Source organism: Solea solea, chromosome 1 (genome assembly GCF_958295425.1).
Source record: "Solea solea chromosome 1, fSolSol10.1, whole genome shotgun sequence".
NCBI classification, from domain to species: Eukaryota; Metazoa; Chordata; class Actinopteri; order Pleuronectiformes; family Soleidae; genus Solea; species Solea solea.
This window is the reverse complement of record NC_081134.1, coordinates 4,330,056-4,356,081: the sequence shown is the minus strand read 5'-3', so window position 1 is coordinate 4,356,081 and position 26,026 is coordinate 4,330,056. Positions and strand designations below refer to the sequence as shown.

General features: G+C 37.3%; 1 protein-coding gene across 1 annotated transcript in view; it reads right to left on the bottom strand.

Annotated features, from left to right (window-relative positions):
* st6galnac3 (ST6 (alpha-N-acetyl-neuraminyl-2,3-beta-galactosyl-1,3)-N-acetylgalactosaminide alpha-2,6-sialyltransferase 3) overlaps positions 1 to 26,026 on the bottom strand; it is a 72,623-nt gene that overhangs the window by 6,726 nt on the left and 39,871 nt on the right. The window contains exon 4 of the mRNA XM_058640178.1: positions 3,936 to 4,043. Coding sequence (XP_058496161.1) covers positions 3,936 to 4,043 — 108 coding nt within the window. The remainder of the gene's footprint in view (positions 1 to 3,935; positions 4,044 to 26,026) is intronic.

Below are 26,026 nucleotides of genomic sequence, written 5' to 3'. Positions count from 1 at the left end.
GTCTGAGCTTCCTCCTGATTTCCCGTTCAGGGAGTGTTTATTTGTTCTTAATCTACTAAATGCTGTATGTTTTTAATACTCTAAGAGTAGCAGCACTATATGAATAACATAATAATTATTAAAATTGTTAATAAAGTCATTGAAAAATGGTGTGAGTGGCAAATAGACTGGAATATGGATATTTTTCTGAATACGGATCTAAACTTTGCCTTTAAAAAATTAGACTGCAAATCAATCGTAATCCCAAAACCTGTCAGAAAGACACAGATTAGATATTGCTCCATGCACACAGCAAAGTCCAAAAATAAATGTAACTTTTTTTTTTAGTTTGAAGTTGACGGATCCAGACAGAGGTCTCAACCAATCATCTCTGAGATGAAGTGGAACACTGACTGCGAGACAGGTCTTATATACACCAACAGCAATGCTGGACCTCACTGATGAGCCTGAGGCAGAAGAGGAGGGAAAACAACTCTAACACCAGGTTCAGAGACTTTGTGGAAAACCTTCATAAAACAATGAAAGCGAGAGGTTTGTACTTAAACCTCTCCCTTAACCGTGACCTTAACACAAAACAAAATAATAGTAATATTAAACTTTATTTATTTATTTCTATATTTATACATATACAAATGCCTAATCAAATATTACAAGACTTGCCTGGTAAGGTAAGGAGGAAAGAAGCCCAACAACAAACAAAACTAAAATTAAATATTTAACCAAAATCCCTCACTGTTTCTCCATGCTGTACATATCATCACAACGATGATAAATAAAAGTATAAGTGAATTTTACATTTATCACAGTCAAAATAAAAATGTGATCCCTGGAGTATTAATGAACTCGTTATGAAGTGGAATCAGACAAAGACAATGAAGTTAAACCAACAGCTCTCAGACATTTGTGTCTTCAACACACAGTTAATGATTTAAATGTCAGCACTAAAATGAAGAGCACGCCAGAACAGGCAGGTGCAGAACAGAAGATAATTAAATATGATATAAACTGGATTACAGCAGCTTTGGTTTGCAGACAGGCCGACAGATGCAAACATTTAATCTAACTGTGATGACACTGAGGAAACACAAGGGAGAGAAACAGAAGAACAACAAAGAGAAAAAGAAAGGGTAGATACACAAGGAAGGCAGGGACAATTGGACACAGGGTGGAAAGACAAAGCGGTAGACGACAGAATGTTTACAGTGGTGTGGTAAAAATATGTACTCCCAAACTGTAGGGGGAGCTCCTCTTGTGAGACCAGCAAATCTACAGAAGCGTAGAAGTGCTGTTGATATAAGGAGATCAGTGTTTACTTTTAAGTTGACTTAAATTTAAATTTACTAAAGTCTGTCCACACCAGGGAGAGACGAGTCTGGAGGTGAAGAGACTCCGTGTGCAGCGATGATGTTGCTGTCGTGCACAGATGAAGGACGAGGCTTTTCCAACGCCATCTGTCTGCTGAAGACAAACATGACAAACATGTTCAGCGATCTATATAATCAGTTGCCATTAATACACTCGCGCCAGTGTGTGGGAGGAAGCTGCACATCATCAGTGGAGAGACTCTGTATGTTCCAACAGCACGAGGAACGTGATGACAAACTGTGGGATTACAAAGTTCCTGGTTCGGCTGTGAACCTCAGAGCAAACAGGGCCTCTACACTTTCACACTCATCCCTCCCTGAAGTAAAGAGCTGAAGTAAAAAAACGATCTTGTTAAAACGAGAAACCATCTCTTATACCGAGAGACAGCTCAGATATTCTTTTCTCTTCTGTGTCAACCCGAGTCAAGCTTCTGGTTCACGCTCAAGTGGGAGAAATTAAATACCCGCAGCAGGTTTAGCTAAATCCATTTTTATTTCATATGCTATATTTGATTTCTGAGGAAAATCACAAGTAGCGCTTTTTGCTTTTTAACTTAACCCCCCCTAAATGATGTAACTATTAAAGAAGACCCAGGTTGGAAAAAGAGCCTTTGTGACATGGAGTTTGCATGTTCTCCCCGTGTGTGCGTGGGTTTTCTCCAGGTTCTCCGGTTTCCTCCCACAGTCCAAAAACACAAATTAAACACTCTCTATGTGACCCTGTGATGGACTGGCGACCTGTCCAGGGTGTACCCCGCCTTTCACCCTATGTCAGCTGGGATTGGCACCAGTGCCGCCCCCCACGACCCTCCTGTGGAGGACAAAGTGGTAGAAGATGGATGAATGAATTACACTGAAGATCTGTCAGGACAGTGTTCAGATACTTGCAGCAAACTCAGCAGGTTTTTTTCGATTTCGCCAGCACTTGGCAACAAAAAACATTCAATATATACTCCTTTATCCATCCATCACCTATACTGCTTATCCTTTAAAGGCTACGTGGGGAACTGGAGCCAAACCAAGCTGACATTGGGCGAACACGTCACCAGTTCACACTCATATTCACTCTTACAGTCAATTTAGAGGCCCAAGTAACCAAATCTGAATCAGCATGTCTTTGGACTGTGATGGAAGGGACATTAACAGAGGGACAACATCTCAACACAGAGAGAATCAGTTTTGATTTTTAAGCTGCGTCCTTCATCTGAAAACAGACGGTGTCAAATAAAATCAGACCAGACTGGGGGATCGTTTGTGTTTAAACAGCAGCAGCAAATATCATGTCTGTCAGCAGCAGAGCAGCAGAATTCCCTTCTGAAACTTTGTGTTTCCAGTCAGCCAAGTTCACTAGTATCTCCATTAATAAGCATTCTGGCCATCGAAGCCAGCCCATCAAAAAGTTGAGCATCAGTAAAAACTGAAAAAAATCACATGTGCATTCAGTACTTGGCTTCTAATATCCAGAGACAGCTTTATGAGAGGATGACTTGTGTAACATTTTCATCGGGAGAATGAAGAGAGTGAAAAGAGAAAGAGCAGATACGTCCACAGAGTGAGGGTGACTGTGGCTGTCTGCCAGCACAAAGTACAGCACATCCCAATCACCGCTTCCCCCTCTGTTTGTGCTGCACAGCAGTGTGCACCGGCACGACCAAATAAATTCAATTCCACTCTCCTCTCCTTTGCAGCACCTGTTGATGCCCCATTACCACGACAACCGCTGAGGTCAATTCGGACGGAAGCTTCAAACATCATCACACGAACAATCCCTTCCTCCCGCTGCACCGGAGCTATCGGCTGTCAACACCGCTTTGTGTGACACTAAGTCGTCCATTCAGAAACTCACAAAAAGCACAATACTCCTTGTCTCACGCAGGCAGCAAAGGAGAATGACGGGCTCTTAACTGCCTCAGTGAATTATAAAATCCTCTATACTGCTTGATTTATCACTCTTTTCTTTCCTGCCATGTATCTGAAGCTGTTTTTATTTCAACTCCTGTTGTGCACGGGGGAAGACAGAGGGGGATAAAAAGCCGGATTATCACCGTGAGAGTTCAGGTTGAGCTGCGAGAGCAGAAGCCAGAGAAGGAGAGAAAAGGAGGAGGAGTCCATCAAGGCTGAGACGAGTGACTGAGCAGTTGTGCCCAGAGCAACGGCATCATGTTTGTCATCCCTCCTGTGGCCTCTCGGCCAGACAGCAATCAGTCACCCAAGAGTCAGAAAGAAGATGACAGGCTGATATACAAATAAATCTCAGGAGGAAGTGGCTATTGCGGCACAGCGGCCACCCACAGCGATGTAGAGTCTGCAGTCTGCTGGATATTCCAGGCAAGAAAATATAATGGTATTCACAGCACAGAAAAACCAATATGGATTTCAGCATAGAAATTCAGCCATTAAATCCAAATGGAGGATGTGGAAATGTATTCAGACCGGGAAAGTCCACGGTTATAGAAGACTGTGATTGGCTGCAGCTGCCAAGAGGAATCTAGTTGTTAAAGTTTGTTTTTTTTAGGAAGTGTGTGCACAGTGAGGTTATTGTGTGGTAGGGATGATGGTTTGGTGTCTTACTTGCAGTAGGTGTCATTTATCATCCCGTAGATGTGGATCTCTTTGCACATGTCCATGGCCAGGATGAGGGTGAACCAGCCGGTGCTGAGGTAAGAGCCGGACTGGATCCTGTGAAAAACAAATCCACGTCTTTAATGTCATGTGAGGATAGAGATGACGCTAACAGGATAACATCCTCCTCCATCAGGGATCAAGAATGTACATGTACATGTAAATGATTCAACGCAACGTGTCTCCCATACTGTTAAGATTTAACTGCATTCTTTTTGTCTAATTTTACAGAACAATTTACTATTCTGTCTCATACATTAATGCGCATTGAAAAAAAACACATTTTCACTTTCTCGAATGTTTCGTCTTGAAAACTTTATTTTTCTAATTAACCCCCCCCCCACACACACACACACACACTAACATTACTTCTTTCATTGTAACGCATTTATTAACAATATAGTAATTGCAGTTAATTGAGTAGTAATTATCATTAATTTCACAGAATGAGTTAAAAAACTCTTTAAAATACTCAAAATATTTTTTTTCATATTTTCACAGGAAATCGTGATGTCACAGTAGGGTGTTAATGAACTTCTTTATTATATTCAATATATTATTTATGTTACTGAGTATCCAATTATTTATTCATTTGTGTTTGGTTTAAATGTGTTTTTGTTTGGTCCACTTGTCTAAGGCCTTTTCTATGTGATGATGCAAGTTGTTTATTAAAATTGTTATAATTATTATTAGCTAGTTAAGTTAATTATTACTATTATTAGCACTAATTATTGAGGAAGCAGGGTAAACATATAATATAAATAAGGATTTGATAAGTTTTTATTTCTCCTTTATGTCAACTTATGTTTGTTTAAGTTTGTTTTTTGTTTTTTTCTTTCAACGTTGTTCACGTCAAAGTTCAAAAATCAATCAAATCACCCTATTGATTTGACACAATTCATTGATTGGTAATATTCTGGTGTCTTTGTTTTTTTTTTTCCTATAGTTTCTGAAAATATATAAACCAAAAAAAAAACTAATTAATTCATCTTCTATCACTTTATCCTCCACATGAGGGTCCTTGGTGCCAATCCCAGTTGACAAAGGGCCAAAAGGTGGTGGACAATACATAACCCAGTGTCCAATTTGCCTAAATCCCCAAATCTGCATGTTTTTGTACTGTTGGAGGAAACCGGAGAACCCAGAGAAAACCCACACACACACACACATACAGTGAGAACATGCAAACTCCACGCAGAAAGGCTAAACCCAAAAACTGACAAATTACATAATCAACAGATTATGTGATAAGAGAGAAAAAAAGTGAGTTGCAGCCCTGAAGCGGACACTTTACTACAAGATAAAATAAACCACAACAAGTGTACAGCAGTATACATTTTATCCTCTGTGAATAATGCAGTTGAAGCCAGTCGACCGATCAATAACAACATGCATAATCCTTTCATCAGTATCAGAGTGAGGGGTGTATGAGTTATGTGATCCATCAAAGAGGTGAATACACACTTTGATCATTTTCACACACACACACACACACGTGAAGGGTCTGAAGTGGGTCATAAAGTACAGACAACCTCAGCTCGTGCACAGCGGAGGAGGCCCCACACTCCCGGAGGGCCCCACACCTCGCACTCATAAAAATATACTGTAAGGAGCCTCAGAGCTGGTGTAAATTAAAGAGAGGGAGAGCACAGAAGGACTCTGATAATGATGCGGAGGAAAGAAAAAAACATGACAGCGTGGTTCAGTATCGACGTAGAGATTATGAAGAACCGCAGAGGTGTCGTAGAAACGGTTATGAAACAATCTATGTTCTATTGTAATTCACTCTTAACTGTGCGATAACAAGAGAAATTTAAAAACAATGACACATTAATCAAGGGTAAGGATGCGGCGATCAATTACTTTCATTATTGACCTGCAGATAATTTAACAATGTGCTGCCGCTGCCTGTGAAGAATGGGTTCGTTTGAACCGACCAACAATCCGACGAGCTGCACTTTACTCAATTCACAAAATGAATTCATGATATGAATCTGTATTTCTGGATTGGTTTACGTGCAATTCTAATAATAATGAGTAACAAGAAAATGTTAAAGTTAATTGAGATCTTACTGGACAAATAAAAGCAGCAATTGTATTATTTTTGCAGAATGTTAAATAATACAATTCCTAAAATTATACAGTTCTCCAAAAAAAAAACACCCTTCTTTCTCTGACAATTGAATTGCCAGATTATACGTAATAAACTGGCCAATTATTACTTACTCTTGTACGTTTACACATTCTGTTCCGGTAAACTTCATAAATGTTGCTAAAACTTAATTTTTTTCATCCTGTTTCAGGCATTTAATATTAAGTTTATACATTTTTTTTTATTATTTAAATATACAACTGCAGATTGGAGAGACAGACCATAAGTCAAATTTGCGGCCCCCAAATTTATTTCATGCGGCGCACCACTAAATATCAAGCTATAATGAGTTAATTCTGTCTGATTTTGCTGTTTGAAGATTCAATTTGCATCATAAATATGTTTTTTTTTTTTTATTATTGTGAACTAAAAACCTGTATCATTTACTACTCTATAGTGTCTATTTGGCGTGATACTGGGTTGCTCTGTGTGAGCCATGGACAGCTCCTGTATCAGTGGCTGCTTCAGGATCAGCACCATGGACAGCGCTCAGAACAAACTCTAATTCAGCACAACACTCAAGACTTGTTGTTTTTAAAAAAGAAACAAATAAAGCTTTTGTATCCAACAAAAAACAAACAAACTGTGATCTCACTACTTTTTCAATATTAACGATAAAAGTAAAATCTCTTAATTCTCAAAAAAAAAAAGGTAAGGTAGGATTTGAAGATTTCTCTATTCTTTTATTCAGTTAATCGTCTCTTGTACCTCAGCGTTGTCTCGGACCTTGAACAGCAACAAAGCAAGGCTAATAAAAACAAATCATTGACTTAGATGTTTTGTTTTCATTTCAAACTTTCAGTTTTTTCCAATCACCTTCACTGTGTTCAAAAAAAGCAAACTTTACCAAGCACACAACACTGACCTCCTCAATTACCGTATATTCTAGTTGCAGCAAAATGTTATGCAAAGGCATTCATCATTAAATGAATGGGGGTTGACTTTTAATATAGGAGAACACATTTACATACTGTAGCCTCCACATTCTTAAATGTGACCGTGTAAGCTGTGCTGCTGGTAAACAATGATGCAGCACTTTGTTCAAGGACACTTGGACAGAGCTGTTTACAGGCGAGTGAACCAGAAAACTTTGTGTCTGTCTCTAACCCGTGTCACCAACCTTCCTAACCACTGCTATTTGCTGTTCTGCTCTGCATTCTTATAGACCACTCAAGTGATCGTGTCTTGTCCTTGAAGTCCACTGTGAAGACGGCTGAGTTTCTGTCGGAGGTGCATTTTTACAGTGGTGCATATTGTCGCCTGCAGCCAAGTGCTGTTTTGGTTCCTTAAAACTACAGATACAAATATTAGGGATAGCCATTGAGCCAAATATACTGTATGTTATCTAGGATATAGTTACTTATTTGGCAAATAAACTGATAATAAAATAATTCACCTCTTTATACCCAAGGGACACTGATGCCCACCATTTTCCTGCACTGGACGACACGTTTGTGCAAACGCACTCTGCATTACTGTAATTACGCGACCTTTTGTGCTATCGGAACAATTCCAACGGTTTATGAAAGCAAAAAAGTTTCACTTCAAAGCTTCATGTGGTTATTACTGAAATGTCACTTACACTGTTGCGAATCAGCATCTTTGTCACCAGAGAGGAGAGTTGGAAAAAACACCTGTACATAGATTCCATTTTTTTTGGGTCTGTTTTTGGACTCAAACTAACATTATTATGTGTTATACTGTTGAAATTTAACACGTAAAATCAAGTGTCTGTGTACAACTACAGTGGGTTTTTTTCTCAATAAACCTTTGTTTGTTAATACACTATGTTAACATGCAGTAAATTGTAAATAACTGCCAGATATTGAAAGTTATTCTAGAAAAATGGGCAAAAACACTTAGTCACAGGACATTTCTGGCCCTTTAATGGTTAAAATAAGCAAAAGTCCAGACGGATATTTTGAGACTTAGGTGTTAAAGAGATTATTTTACTATCTAGAGCCAAAGTCTATCACCACTTTTGTCTCCTGATTAAAATATGATTCAGTACCTGGACCAAATAAAAGATGGTTTGGAACCTGTGAAGTGCAAATCATTATGAAAAAGAGAGGAAGAAGGAGGGGCAACATACCGGCGAAAATGCCGAAGGACACGAAGAATCTAAGTCTTCTCGTCATCAGCAGTTGGTACATGGATAAACACAATTACCTGAATTAACAGATGGAAAGCTCTCAGAGGCTCAGTGCAATCTGCCACGTTGCCACTGTCAAGTTTACTTCGGCTCACGTTGTGCATTAGGTGCCATTTAATGAAGCAGTGCAGAGGAACGTTGGCTGAACTGACGTGAGAGCAGGCTGGTTTGCCCAGAGCACCAAGGTTCCAAATGGAACCAGAGTGGTGGTGGTGCCTGCCAGTGTGTGAAGCCACTACGTGTCCTCACTGTGTGAATGTACAACTGTTAACCAAAAGTTGACCAAGAGGTCAGCAGCACACGTTATAGTATATATTAGAGATTTAGACTATTATTTCAACTATTTTTACAGACATATTTCAATAAGTCAACCAATTCATCACGCCATCAATTTAACCCTTAGAACACAGAGCAGTTGTTTTTCTTTTCCATTACTATATTCAAAGATACAGTATATACAGAGGGTATAAGAATGTGCAATATAGTGTCTTATATCCTTTTTTTTATATGATGAAAAAAGGACACATTTTAACCACACACTTGAGCAAAAAGTACTCATAATATATGTAATGTTTGAATTTGTGAAATTTGGAAATACGTCACAGTCCAAAGTTACTGTATATACCTGCAGCACAGATCTGTGAGCACTAAGGGTTAAGAGGCTTTTTTTCCAAGTATTTATCTTTAAGTTTTGGTTTAGTCTCATTCCTGCAGAGGCAAAGTAAATTCAGCTGGATGCGCTCCAAACGCTGAAATGTGACCGCTCGATGCCAAACCAAGTGCAAATGACAGAAACAAAGTGAAAGTAATTAAGAAACCAATCAGCAAACTAAACTCTACCTGTAGAGTTTCAGACATCATTAGCGACAAATGTGTGTTTAAGGCCCCCACAGTACTAGTTTGACTTTGAATAGCTCAGCAAACTCACACATCCAGTACGGTGGTGGTGGTGGGGATGGGGGAGGTGAAATTTCAAAAAATGCAATTTGTTGTAATAAGGGAGTGGAGGAGCACAGACGGGAAACGACACATTATCACTGATTCGCAGCTCGGCAGCTCTCAGCTGTCAGAGCTGTCAAAACATCACTATTACCTTGCATTATTCATTAGCCATTTGCCACTCTAACAGAACTCACAGCCTGACTCACACACACACACACACACACACACACACAGGCTCACATTCAGACGTTCACACACATGCGCCACATCTGCGGCCGAGAGCTGAATGTCCTGAAGCAAAACACACACGCTTGCTCGAATAAATATAAATAAAAGTGGGCGGGACGTGCTGACCTGATAACATTTCAAAGGAGAACGACTGCTCGGAGTCAAGGACTACTATAGAACAAACCCCGTGTTTACCTATGACAATTACAATAGGACACATTTGAGGGAAGGATGTTTTTATTTCAAGGCCATTTCAAAAGAGAGATAAGGCACAGTGTGAAGCTGCTTTGGCAGACGGCAAATAACATCCACAGCCTGGGGACAAAGAGAATTTAATTTGCTTGTTTTGTGAAAAGCAGAAAAACACAGGCTTTTACTCAAAAACACACCAAACACAGGTGTCATCAGGTCTTGCCCGCACTAGCTTTACTACAAGCTTTTAGTCCCCACTGTCACAGCTTTCTGCAAAATTCAAACATAATAAATTGTGTTTGAGCACAAATAGAGCTACATATATATGTGTATATATGTATATATATACACATATATATATATATACAAATACATATATATATATATATGTGTAGAGATACATATACAAATGAAAAGAAAAAAGGCTTGTTAAATCCCTTGTTTTGCTCTCTCCAACACAATCCTGAGACAAGCAAGGAAGGAGTGACTGGGACTGACATGTGAGGATGCCGCAGTGCTACTGGCGCCAGGAAATGAAATGAAGGGTGTTGAAGAAATGAAGTCAGACACTCTGAGAGGGTTTAAGTAAATAATCCCCTAAATCTGGAGCTTGTTGTGCTTTACCTGCCGAGCGCCAGTGGCTAAGGAATGGTGGAGACATGCCCAGGATCAGTGAGAGTCTCCACTATCACCAAATCTGTTCAATGGACACTTGGGATTCACGGCAGGGCAGCTGCTCACATGTGCATGAGAAGCTCTGCACACATGACGGCCATTTTAGGCTACAAGCATATACCAAGTTTTCTTTTAAAACCACGGTTACCAATGAAAATGAAATGTTTCTGCGCCACATCAGGAGTATCCCTTTAACCTCAAATCTGGGTGGTGTAGTTTCATGTACAGTAACACTCTGCCATGTACAGAACGTTTATTGACACTACAATGTATTTTATTGAAGTTATTGACATTATTACTAATAAATATTCACAAACATCATAGAAAAGCACATTTTTTTCAACACTGATTTGTCACAGTTTGGACGCCTTACTATACTATACAATACTATATACTATGACTTTATTGAGTGATTTTGGACGACATACTATCCTATGACTTTTTGGAGTGATTTTCAACGACATACTATCCTATGACTTTTTGGAGTGATTTTCGACGACATACTATACCATGACTTTTTTGTCTCATTTTGGACGACATACTATACTATGACTTTTTTGAGTGATTTTAAACGACATACTATACTATGACTTTATTGAGTGATTTTGGACGACATACTATACTATGACTTTTTTGTCTCATTTTGGACGACATACTATACAATGACTTTTTTGAGTGATTTTGGACGACATACTACACTATGACTTTTTTGTCTCATTTTGGACGACACACTATACTATGACTTTTTTGAGTGATTTTGGACGACATACTATACTATGACTTTTTTGAGTGATTTTGGGCGACATACTATCCTATGACTTTTTCGAGTGATTTTAAATAACATACTATACTATGACTTCTTTGAGTGAGTTTGGACGACATACTATACTATGACTTTTTTGTCTCATTTTGGACAACATACTGTCCTATGACTTTTTTGAGTGATTTTGGACGACATACTATACTATGACTTTTTTGAGTGATTTTGGACGACATACTATACTATGACTTTTTTGTCTCATTTTGGATGACATACTATACTATGACTTTTTTGTCTTATTTTGTCCGACATACTATACTATGACTTTTTTGTCTCATTTTGGACGACATACTATACTCCGACTTTTTTGTCTCATTTTGGACGACATACTATACTATGACTTTTTTGAGTGATTTTGGACGACATACTATACTATGACTTTTTTGTCTCATTTTGGATGACATACTATACTATGACTTTTTTGTCTTATTTTGGACGACATACTATACTATGACTTTTTTGTCTCATTTTGGACGACATACTATACTCTGACTTTTTTGTCTCATTTTGGACGACATACTATACTATGACTTTTTTGAGTGATTTTGGACGACATACTATACTATGACTTTTTTGTCTAATTTTGGACGACATACTACACTATGACTTTTTTGTCTCATTTTTGACGACATACTATACTATGACTTTTTTGTCTCATTTTGGACGACATACTTTACTATGACTTTTTTGAGTGATTTTAAACGACATACTATACTATGACTTTTTTGAGTGATTTTAAACGACATACTATACTATGACTTTATTGAGTGATTTTGGACGACATACTATACTATGACTTTTTTGTCTAATTTTGGACGCCATACTATACAATGACTTTTTTGAGTGATTTTGGACGACATACTACACTATGACTTTTTTGTCTCATTTTGGACGACATACTATACTATGACTTTTTTGAGTGATTTTGGACGACATACTATACTATGACTTTTTTGAGTGATTTTGGGCGACATACTATCCTATGACTTTTTGGATTGATTTTGGACGGCATACTATATCATGACTTTTTTGTCTCATTTTGGACGACATACTATCCTATGACTTTTTGGAGTGATTTTCGACGCCATACTATCCTATGACTTTTTGGAGTGATTTTCGACGACATACTATACCATGACTTTTTTGTCTCATTTTGGACGACATACTATCCTATGACTTTTTTGAGTGATTTTGGACGACATACTATACTATGACTTTTTTGTCTCATTTTGGACGACATACTATACTATGACTTTTTCGAGTGATTTTAAACAACATACTATACTATGACTTTTTGGAGTGATTTTCGACGACATACTATACTATGACTTTTTTGTCTCATTTTGGACGACATACTATCCTATGACTTTTTTGAGTGATTTTGGACGACATACTATACTATGACTTTTTTGTCTCATTTTGGACGACATACTATACTATGACTTCTTTGAGTGAGTTTGGACGACATACTATACTATGACTTTTTTGTCTCATTTTGGACAACATACTGTCCTATGACTTTTTTGAGTGATTTTGGACGACATACTATACTATGACTTTTTTGAGTGATTTTGGACGACATACTATACTATGACTTTTTTGAGTGACTTTGGACGACGTACTATACTATGACTTTTTTGTCTCATTTTGGACGACATACTATACTATGACTTTTTTGTCTAATTTTGGATGACATACTATACAATGACTTTTTTGAGTGATTTTGGACGACATACTACACTATGACTTTTTTGTCTCATTTTGGACGACATACTATACTATGACTTTTTTGAGTGATTTTGGACGACATACTATACTATGACTTTTTTGAGTGATTTTGGGCGACATACTATCCTATGACTTTTTGGAGTGATTTTGGACGACATACTATATCATGACTTTTTTGTCTCATTTTGGACGACATACTATCCTATGACTTTTTGGAGTGATTTTCGACGACATACTATCCTATGACTTTTTGGAGTGATTTTCGACGACATACTATACCATGACTTTTTTGTCTCATTTTGGACGACATACTATCCTATGACTTTTTTGAGTGATTTTGGACGACATACTATACTATGACTTTTTTGAGTGAGTTTGGACGACATACTATACTATGACTTTTTTGTCTCATTTTGGACAACATACTGTCCTATGACTTTTTTGAGTGATTTTGGACGACATACTATACTATGACTTTTTTGAGTGATTTTGGACGACATACTATACTATGACTTTTTTGTCTCATTTTGGATGACATACTATACTATGACTTTTTTGTCTTATTTTGGACGACATACTATACTATGACTTTTTTGTCTCATTTTGGACAACATACTATACTCCGACTTTTTTGTCTCATTTTGGACGACATACTATACTATGACTTTTTTGAGTGATTTTGGACGACATACTATCTTATGACTTTTTGGAGTGATTTTCGACGACATACTATACTATGACTTTTTTGTCTCATTTTGGACGACATACTATCCTATGACTTTTTTGAGTGATTTTGGACGACATACTATACTATGACTTTTTTGTCTCATTTTGGACGACATACTATACTATGACTTCTTTGAGTGAGTTTGGACGACATACTATACTATGACTTTTTTGTCTCTTTTGGACAACATACTGTCCTATGACTTTTTTGAGTGATTTTGGACGACATACTATACTATGACTTTTTCGAGTGATTTTAAACAACATACTATACTATGACTTTTTCGAGCGATTTTAAACAACATACTATACTATGACTTTTTTGAGTGAGTTTGGACGACATACTATACTATGACTTTTTTGTCTCATTTTGGACAACATACTGTCCTATGACTTTTTTGAGTGATTTTGGACGACATACTATATACTATGACTTTTTTGAGTGATTTTGGACGACATACTATACTATGACTTTTTTGTCTCATTTTGGATGACATACTATACTATGACTTTTTTGTCTTATTTTGGACGACATACTATACTATGACTTTTTTGTCTCATTTTGGACGACATACTATACTCCGACTTTTTTGTCTCATTTTGGACGACATACTATACGACTTTTTTGTCTCATTTTGGACGACATACTATACTATGACTTTTCTGTCTCATTTTTGACGACATACTATACTATGACTTTTTCGAGTGATTTTAAACAACATACTATACTATGACTTTTTCGAGCGATTTTAAACAACATACTATACTATGACTTTTTTGAGTGAGTTTGGACGACATACTATACTATGACTTTTTTGTCTCATTTTGGACAACATACTGTCCTATGACTTTTTTGAGTGATTTTGGACGACATACTATATACTATGACTTTTTTGAGTGATTTTGGACGACATACTATACTATGACTTTTTTGTCTCATTTTGGATGACATACTATACTATGACTTTTTTGTCTTATTTTGGACGACATACTATACTATGACTTTTTTGTCTCATTTTGGACGACATACTATACTCCGACTTTTTTGTCTCATTTTGGACGACATACTATACTATGACTTTTTTGTCTCATTTTGGACGACATACTATACTATGACTTTTCTGTCTCATTTTTGACGACATACTATACTATGACTTTTTTGTCTTATTTTGGACGACATACTATACTATGACTTTTTTGAGTGACTTTGGACGACATACTATACTTTGACTTTTTTGAGTGATTTTAAACGACATACTATACTATGACTTTATTGAGTGATTTTGGACGACATACTATACTATGACTTTTTTGTCTCATTTTGGACGACATACTATACTATGACTTTTTTGCGTGATTTTGGACGACATACTATACCATGACTTTTTTGAGGGAGTTTGGACGACATACTGTACTATGATTTTTTTCTCTCATTTTGGACAACATACTGTCCTATGACTTTTTTGAGTGATTTTGGACGACATACAATACTATGACTTTTTTGAGTGATTTTGGACGACTTACAATACTATGACTTTTTTGTCTCATTTTGGACGACATACTATACAATGACTTTTTTGAGTGATTTTGGACGACATACTATCCTATGACTTTTTTGTCTAATTTTGGGCGACATACTATACTATGACTTTTGTGAGTGATTTTGGACGACATACTATACTATGACTTTTTTGAGTGATTATGGATGACATACTATACTATGACTTTTTTGACTCATTTTGGATGACATACTATACTATGACTTTTTGAGTGATTTTGGACGACATACTATACTATGACTTTTTTGACTCATTTTGGACGACGTACTATACTATGACTTTTTTGTCTCATTTTGGACGACATACTATACTATGACTTTTTTGTCTCATTTTAGACGACATACTATACTATGACTTTTTTGACTAATTTTGGACGACATACTATACTATGACTTTTTTGTCTCATTTTTGACGACGTACTATACTATGAATTTTTTGTCTCATTTTGGACGATATACTATACTATGAATTTTTTTTTTGGGTGTTTTATTGCCTTTTAATCAAAAGCACAGTGGCGAGAGAGATAGAAATGCAGGAAAAGTCTGTCTAATGCGGGATTCGAACCAGGCCCGCCTGCAGTGAAGAGTTTAACCTTCATATAGGGCGGCAGCAGTACCAAGTGAGCTAAACGCCGGCCTCATATACTATGGCTTTTTTGAGTGATATTGTACGACATACTATACTATGACTTTTTTGTCTCATTTTGGACGACATACTATACTATGACTTTTTTGCGTGATTTTGGACGACATACTATACCATGACTTTTTTGAGGGAGTTTGGACGACATACTGTACTATGATTTTTTTCTCTCATTTTGGACAACATACTGTCCTATGACTTTTTTGAGTGATTTTGGACGACATACAATACTATGACTTTTTTGAGTGATTTTGGACGACTTACAATACTATGACTTTTTTGTCTCATTTTGGACGACATACTATACAATGACTTTTTTGAGTGATTTTGGACGACATACTATCCTATGACTTTTTTGTCTAATTTTGGGCGACATACTATACTATGACTTTTGTGAGTGATTTTGGACGACATACTATACTATGACTTTTTTGAGTGATTATGGATGACATACTATACTATGACTTTTTTGACTCATTTTGGATGACATACTATACTATGACTTTTTGAGTGATTTTGGACGACATACTATACTATGACTTTTTTGACTCATTTTGGACGACGTACTATACTATGACTTTTTTGTCTCATTTTGGACGACATACTATACTATGACTTTTTTGTCTCATTTTAGACGACATACTATACTATGACTTTTTTGACTAATTTTGGACGACATACTATACTATGACTTTTTTGTCTCATTTTTGACGACGTACTATACTATGAATTTTTTGTCTCATTTTGGACGATATACTATACTATGAATTTTTTTTTTGGGTGTTTTATTGCCTTTTAATCAAAAGCACAGTGGCGAGAGAGATAGAAATGCAGGAAAAGTCTGTCTAATGCGGGATTCGAACCAGGCCCGCCTGCAGTGAAGAGTTTAACCTTCATATAGGGCGGCAGCAGTACCAAGTGAGCTAAACGCCGGCCTCATATACTATGGCTTTTTTGAGTGATATTGTACGACATACTATACTATGACTCTTTTGTCTTATTTTGGACGACATACTATACTCCGACTTTTTTGTCTCATTTTGGACGACATACTATACTATGACTTTTTTGAGTGATTTTGGACGACATACTATACTATGACTTTTTTTGACTAATTTTGGACGACATACTATACTATGACTTTTTTGAGTGATTTTGGACAACATACTATACTATGACTCTTTTGTCTTATTTTGGACGACATATTATACTATGACTTTTTTGAGTGATTTTGGACGACATCTATACTATGACTTTTTGGAGTGATTTTGGACGACATACTATACTATGACTTTTTTGACTCATTTTGGAAGACATACTATGCTATGACTTTTTTGTCTCATTTTGGACGACATACTATACTATGACTTTTTTGTCTCATTTTGGACGACATACTATACTATGACTTTTTTGACTAATTTTGGACGACATACTATACTATGACTTTTTTGTCTCATTTTTGACGACGTACTATACTATGAATTTTTTGTCTCATTTTGGACGATATACTATACTATGAATTTTTTTTTTGGGTGTTTTATTGCCTTTTAATCAAAAGCACAGTGGCGAGAGAGACAGAAATGCAGGAAAGGTCTGTCTAATGCGGGATTCGAACCAGGCCCGCCTGCAGTGAAGAGTTTAACCTTCATATAGGGCGGCAGCAGTACCAAGTGAGCTAAACGCCAGCCTCATATACTTTGGCTTTTTTGAGTGATATTGGACGACATACTATACTATGACTCTTTTGTCTTATTTTGGACGACATACTATACTCCGACTTTTTTGTCTCATTTTGGACGACATACTATACTATGACATTTTTGAGCGATTTTGGACGACATACTATACTATGACTTTTTTTGACTCATTTTGGACGACATACTATACTATGACTTTTTTGAGTGATTTTGGACAACATACTATACTATGACTCTTTTGTCTTATTTTGGACGACATATTATACTATGACTTTTTTGAGTGATTTTGGACGACATACTATACTATGACTTTTTGGAGTGATTTTGGACGACATACTATACTATGACTTTTTTGACTCATTTTGGAAGACATACTATGCTATGACTTTTTTGTCTCATTTTGGACGACATACTATACTATGACTTTTTTGTCTCATTTTGGACGACATACTATACTATGACTTTTTTGTCTCATTTTGGACGACATACTATACTATGACTTTTTTGTCTCATTTTGGACGACATACTATACTATGACTTTTTTGACTCATTTTGGACGACATACTACACTATGACTTTTTTGAGTGATTTTGGACGACATACTATACTATGACTTTTTTGTCTCATTTTGGACGACATACTATACTATGACTTTTTTGAGTGATTTTGGACGACATAATATACTATGACTTTTTTGACTAATTTTGGACGACATACTATCCTATGACTTTTTTGAGTGATTTTGGACGACATACTATACTATGAATTTTTTGTCTCATTTTGGACAACACACTATACTATGACTTTTTTGAGTGATTTTGGACGACATACCACAGATAATACATATATAAAACATTGCGAGGAAACGCAAAAAGAAAAATCTCTCTATGTCACTAGAATTTTAAATTCTACACCATAAATAAAGTACAGAAGAAATCTGTGGACTCAACTGTGAACGTTACTGTTAGTTCCACTCTCGTGAAGCAGCGACGGAGGAGGTGGCATCACAGACGGGCATCGCGGGTGATTAACCCCATCTAATTTAAAGTAATTACAGATAATGTCGTCTCGTTTGTGTTTGTGTGGGGAGATATGTGAATATCTTCGATTGAAAAGGGTGCCATACAATATTCATTCGAACTTGATTTTTGGAAAAAGTGACAGCCCTAATCAGAATCTGTATCCACACCATCACTGCTGGAAACAGATCTCACATGACCATTGTTTAAAGCAGCACACTGACCATGTACATGTCAGCGTAAACAAGAGCAGATTGTTTTTTTTCCTCTGAAGTTATTTGCTTAGTTACAATAAGAAATAATGAGAAACAATAGTAAAAAGGAAACACAGGTATTTATTTTATTGGACGGGCAATGAGGTGAAACGGGGTAACTACATAATTGTCTTCAAAATGTCTCCATTTTAGCTTCCTCCAAAACTACAGGTAGTATGGACGAAGGGCATGAATGTAGCAGATGTGATGTAATTTATAACAGGAACAGGCGTACATATGTTTTTGTGTACAGATTACAGAAATGACAGAAAATCAGCATATTTGGCATCATTTTGAAGATTTGAATACAGTGTTTGTCATTCATAAAGGGATCCATCCATCTTCTAACGCTTTGTCCTCCACATGAGGGTCACGGGAAGTGCTGTGTCAATCTCAGCTAACACAGGGCGATAGGCGGGTCACACCCTGGACAGGTCGCCAGTCCATCAAAAGGACAAACAACCATTCGCTCTCGCATTCACACCTACAGTCAATTTAATGTATCCTATGTACCTAATCCTCATATTGCATGGTTTTGTGGGAGGAAACCAAAGAACCCAGAGAAAACCCAGGCACACACGTTGAGAGATCTATCTATCTATCTATCTATCTATCTATCTATCTATACATATATATATATATATATATATGTATATATATATGTATGTATATTTATGTGTATATATATGTATATATATATACACATAAAAAAAACCTCTTCATCACAAGCTCTTTTCTTAACCCCTAACTTTGCTGTTTTGGTTCAGCTCTAATCAGTGTCACTTTCTCTAGCAGCAACCGCATGCCACTCGAGGAACAGCAGCAAAATAAACAAACAAAGTCAGACAGCAGCTGGTGAACGTGGCACTTGTAGCAGCTGAGGAGCTACTTATTTCTCTCTGGATTTGAGAGCAGAATTCAGAGAGAATATTGGACTTTGATTCATCAGGTGATAAGACGCATGACAGCCCATTAATACTAATGAGGCGCTGACGTGTGTCAATATTAAACACTTTGCTGAAATATTCACAATGTCAACCTCATTAGCTGACAATGATTGGCGTGTGTACAACTGCTGAACTGTCTGTCTGTGCACTAATGGCAAAGAAACATCTTGAACCTTGAAGAAGTCAAAATGAATAATAGGAATACATCTGCTTTATTGTAGTCTTTATTGTTATTTTATTATAGGATTGTTGTTATGTTGTTCACTAGTCTGTAACGTTTCTGGTGCATTGTAAAACTCACATTAAACTACAAAAAAGGAGATAAAAACAAGAGTTTTTATGCATGTTAACCCCCTGAAAAATGACCACAAAGCCACAGAATAAAAATAATAACAATAATAATAATAATCTGAAGGGAAACAATAGGTTCCTCGCATGAATTTGTGCCAGGAGACGTTCCGGCCCCTAACATTCTTGCTCAGGTCCTAATTAGCTTTCATGAAACCAATGTTAAAGAATTTAATTTAGCATTAAAGTCTGCTTCTATGATCAGTGAACAGAATTATAAATATCACAACGAGGGGTAATCATGTAAAACTATTTCCTTGTCCTGTGGCGCACACTCAGTCGCATGAATTCATTTCATATTCACTCTTAAGCGTTTCCTCTCAGGAGTAAAACATGCTAAATAAGCTCGATTAAGAACCCTCTTTACTCTAATTTAAAGCCGATACATCAATTGTGAAGTTCTGCTAATAAAAGACTTGCAGACTACAGTATATATGTTTGTGTGTTCTTTCAGACACACAACGTCACACACATCCGTCACCAGATTAGTTCATCTGACCATAATCTGTTTTATTTGTTATTGCCTGGTGTTTGCTTAACAAAAACAATATTATTTTAAAGAGAAGCTTCACTGAATGCACAATTTTTAATTGCAACATCATGAGCACAAGACTTAGAATAAGACTTCCTTTATTGGCTCCGTACCTCACTTTAATGCTTGAGAAGTGATTTCCTGCTGCTGGCGGGATGCAGCCTGGTGCAAAGAACTGTTGTTTATTTACTTGATACAACAATAGAACACAGAACAATGCCATTACATTTGCTCATGCAGAGACAAAATCGATGATCTTTTTTTGAAAAAAAGATCTTTGTTCTTGGTACAGAAAGCACAGCGATTTATTCCAATGATTCAAACGAACAGAGCAGCTGTGTAGAAGCTTACTGAGGTATTTCGCAACATTAGACAATGAGGGGTGAACTCTTCAACCTAAAACAAGACTATTTCTTCATTTCTTCAAATGTCGTTCAATTTACTGTAAAATGTAAAATAACTACAGACTAATATGACGTCGCTTTATCATTTATTAGGGAAAATGTCAGATCAGGGTTTAAAAATAAAATGCAGTTCATTTCTCTGAGCTGCTCCAATTTGATTCCTTTTCGCTCTTTTAACTTCAACTTAACACGGTGAACTCTCCTCACGCCGTCTTTAGATTAAACCTTCTTTACTGCTTTGACAAACGTCATACATGGACACACACACGTTTTCAGAAGCATCGTTGTTTGGATATAATCACGGCCAATCGTGTGGAACGATCAATGGAATAATTGGCTGGTGAATCTGTTCGTCAATATCCAACAAACTCTGCCTGTAATATCTCTTATATTGTATGTGAACTACTGTTTGTCTAACCAAGCAATCAGAATGTGTCATATTCACAGTTTGTCTCCCTTGTCCGTTTGTCCCTCCCCCTGTCCAGCACATCTGTCATTACCAAATAAAAATACAGATTTAACAACAGTAAGAGTGTGTTAGACTCTCCTTTCAAAAGAACTTCATTTAATACAGGATTACCATATTTCCCTTTAGGTCTGTAAACCATTTACCCGCTGACTGTGGATTTTAGGAGAATTGAAGGCGTGTCCATCACACAGCTGTGCTGTAAGAAGGGTTTTCTTCAGCACTGCTCATGACACAAAAAGCCTAAGAAATCTGAAAAATAAAGTTCTCTATAGAGAATGTCTTCTGTGTCTTTTTTACTTAAGCTTCTGCAGAAGGATCAGCGTGGACAAACCCACAGCACTGTCAGCGCAGGCAGACACTACACACCAAAATACTTCTAAGGTAGGAGGAGGAAGGAGAGAGGAGGAACCTTTCGTAGAGGTGCTACACTCATGACATTTGCAGAAAGTGAGTGGCTCTCATAAAACCTTTTCTGCAAGCAGTGGAAAAACACAGAGAACATTCCAGGAGCTTTGCATTTTAAATTTTCTATTACAGACACGATAGTCAGGAGTCAGCGAGCGAGTCACAGAAAAATGGCAGAAATTCACAGTTCCAGCTCAAAAACATAAGGAGGCCGAGCTTTTTCAAGACGGACAAACAGACTGTATATGGACATTCATCTGTACGTGAATACAGAGGAAATCAAATCTTACGAATGCTTTCTAAACCATGACTTACGTAACCAAAAAATGTTATAAAATGTCGAGGAATGACTAGAAAGATTCAGTCTCTGAAATAAATCACGTTGGCCAGAATTTTCATGCCACTCATGTAAAGTAATAACCATTTTCAGATAAAGGAAAATCACCGGAAAACACCTTACTGCTAGTGCTTTTTATCGCAAAGCAGGACACTTTGGTATATCACTGTTTTATAAATCTCACCCGCAATATGACATAAAGTGACAGATGCTGTACATGGAGTCCAGAGTCAGTCAAACAGATTCTTTTTACTTTGACCTTATTCAATTGTAATGAAATAAATGAGGAGACGTTATATTCAGACAGGGACAGTGTGTACAAAGACTGTTTAGACTGTTTCATCTTTCCTGATCCTTCACCTGAAGAATTCAATTTCCATGGACCCATTAAAGTCCCAAAAGGTTCAAATTAAATCTCATTTTATATGAAATTCAAAGTTTCTGCTTTTTTAGTAAAAAAATCAATTAGTCTCCAAGGTTTGTCTCCCATTTTAAATCCGAGGCCCAGAGGTTCATGACATGTGGGTTTGGGTTCAATGGTCTGCTCGGAGTCTGCACTTTGGAATGAAACACTATTCAAGGGTAAAAGGACGGTCATCAACGGCTCAGCCTTCATTCTTAGTTGTTCAAACTCTCTGTACACGTAGAATAACCATGTCAACCATGGAGCTCCTGCAATCACGACACATCCTCTAATAAACAACACAGACCCAGCACACATTCACACATTCACACGTTCACAGACAGATCAGCGGGTTCAGCACACATGTGAAGCCTTACACTAATTGAATCGGACTGAAAGTGATGAACCAAGATGTCGCTGAGGAGACGTTTAAAGCTTTATCCTCGTTGATATATCATCATACAGACAAAGCTTCATTGACTTTTGTTTTCATATATCAATGTGTCTGATTTGACTGTTTTATTAAAAGGTGTATAATTAGCTTTTCTTTGGGGCTGATAATTATAATCATTATTTATGATACAAACATTTCAAAAGTACTTTTCAAAGCTGTGGTGCTGTTTTGAGACTCCTTAGGTTTTCCTCCTTTTATTGTCTTTATTTAAAAAAAAAAAAAAAAAAACAAACATATATATATATCCCTTAAGGGTTTGTTTGTCCCATTGCATTTTCTTTCTACTTTGTCTTCTGATGTATAATGCATTCTTTTCTTGGGGAATAGTCATTTGTGTTGGAAGCCTTGAGGGCCTGATGATATTGGATTTTAATCCTCAAGGGAATTTTTTTATTTCTGGTTCAATATTCGTTGCTATTTTCAAAATATCTCTGGCTCCAATGGCAGTTTTTTCCCCACTGTTTCATGTTCAAACTCAATCTCTGTTCCTTGTTCCTCTCTCGACCACACTTTCAGTCCTGACTCTGTGCTCTCTGCACCCCCCCCCCCCCACCCCCATGCCGACTTAATGGCTTTGTTGTCTCCCTTAAAGCAGATGCCAATAACACGAGTGCAGTGAGAGGACAGAGGGCAGAGGGCGGCTCTAACTCTCTGCGTGGAGGCAGATGTCCCAGCAAACAGCCAACAATCATGACGCACATAATGCACGCAGCAATTTTGTAGAGTGTATCTGCTGAATAATCCAGGCTACAGTGGGTTTATGAGAACAGAGGACTCATGATACAATGAAAACACAAATGACGACTCAGTTATTTTAACCCTGGACTGTCTGACATATCCAGACAAGCTGATGCGATAGCTTTTCAGCTTTTTCTAAAGTGAGATCCCACTTTGATCGTTCGGTACAATGTCTGCCTTTTTGTGTCTGCAAATATCATCGGCTCAAACACCAAACTTTGTAAAATACTCTAAATCACATTAACCTTACTGCTGCAGGAGGGAAAAATATCGTGGGGAAATATAAATTGTCACAGCAGCAAAAACAGTAGATAATAAATAATAAACATGCATTTCCACATTATGTGAAAGTACAATAGAAAGATATTAAACCTTTTGTTACTTTTCTGTCGTGCATTTTTCTCATTACAGCAACTTACAGAAATTCAAAAACTATGGACTGGTGTGACCCACTGAAATTGGCACAGCATCCCCCAGCACACAACCCTCATGTGGAGGATAAAGCGGTAGAAGATGGATGGATAGATAGATGGATGGAAAGCAGAGAAATAGAGCTTTGCGCCCATTTACTATCTGTCGTTGCGGTAGAACCTCAGAGCGCGTCACACGTTTGTGACGTCAGCTCCTCAGTACCGTCATTTCCTAAATGGCTGGAAAACTGCCAGATATCCAAAGTGAAAGTTATCGTGGAAAAAGAGGCAGAAGCACTCGCAAACATAAGATATTGTATATGTGTATTGCACTTTTGTAAAGTATATTATATATATATATATACATATGTATATAGTACGTGGGATGAGTAAACTGTTACATGTGGTCTACAGTCTTTGTGATCATGCTGTACTTTTCTGTAAAAACGCTATAATAAAGTTAGAGCTGTCATAAACACTGCAAATGTTATCTAAGGTTTCATAGATCTTTTATTACCACTTTAAATTAAACATCGTATTAAGAATAATAAGAGTAGAGAGGCTAAGGACATTTTCATACAAACCTAGAACCTGGCACTGGAAGTGTTTCATGTCTCATGTTTAGTCGTGTGGTTCCCTGCAGACTCTCTGTGCCATCAGCAACTTTCAGACTGACACGTTTCCCCCTGATGAATTCTAACACCCAAATGACCGACCAGATGGCTCCAAAAGCCAAAAGCCAAAATAAAACATATACAACACACAGACACACATCTTCACGGTGATCTTTCCCCTCTCCTACACATTCTGCTGCACTCGCGGCGAGGGGTTTCCACTGATCTCATCTCCGCCTGGCAACGGGCACTTTAATAATTCTCTCAGAGCTGATGCTTTAATACGCACCACCACCACCACCCCAGCAGTTTTCTCTCATTAATTTCCCAGCACCCCAGTGAGTCTGAGGCAAAGAGAGTCTGAGTGGAAGACGCCGCACTTACATCTTCATTCTGTTTAGTGGTTTTAAGGTGAATTAGTTTGAACTGTTTGTTTTACAGCTAACATTTCTTCTCCTGTGTCCTGGAGCAAAATGAATGCATGGCTATATCTTCCTGAGCTCTTGTTATTATTCATAAATCAGAGCAAGTCAGTATTAGACTTGGATTCATTACAGTGCTGCACAGCCTATAGCTGAGATAATAGATCATAATTAAGTCATCGCTTAGTCCCTAGAATAGACAGGTGCTTATAGCTTTGATGAAAGGATCTTAAGTCAGTGACATATATAACAAAATATTATGTTCCGGAGATCATATTTTTTACCACAGGAGAAAAATGTTTCCATTTAGTCAAAGTCAAAGGCCGTCTGCCTGAGCTGATAGTAGTTTCACACAGTTACCACCCACAGATCATTTCCCCGTCTCTCTCTCTCTCTCTCTGTCTCTGTCTCAACACTTCAAAGCGAGTGTTCTTCCCCTTTTCGTCTGAAACAACCGGGGCAGATATTTCAAACTGATTATATCACCTCGTCTCTCATTTTGGAAGACAAAGGCAGATTAGTCAACGCGAGTCGAGCAGCAGAATCACAGCGTGCCACACACACACCAAGGGTGTTTGCTGTTTGCATTTTAGTGCCTATAGCCGAGGCGCTAATCCTCCGAAACAAACACTGAGCAGAACAGCTCCTTCCCACCTGGGTTAGTCATTTTAGTTATCAAAAGCTGACGCTGTGTGCCAGTACTCTGTGTATCTTTAGCACCTAATCATTTTCTCCTGTTGTGAAAAGCTTTGGAAAAACATTCAGACTCAA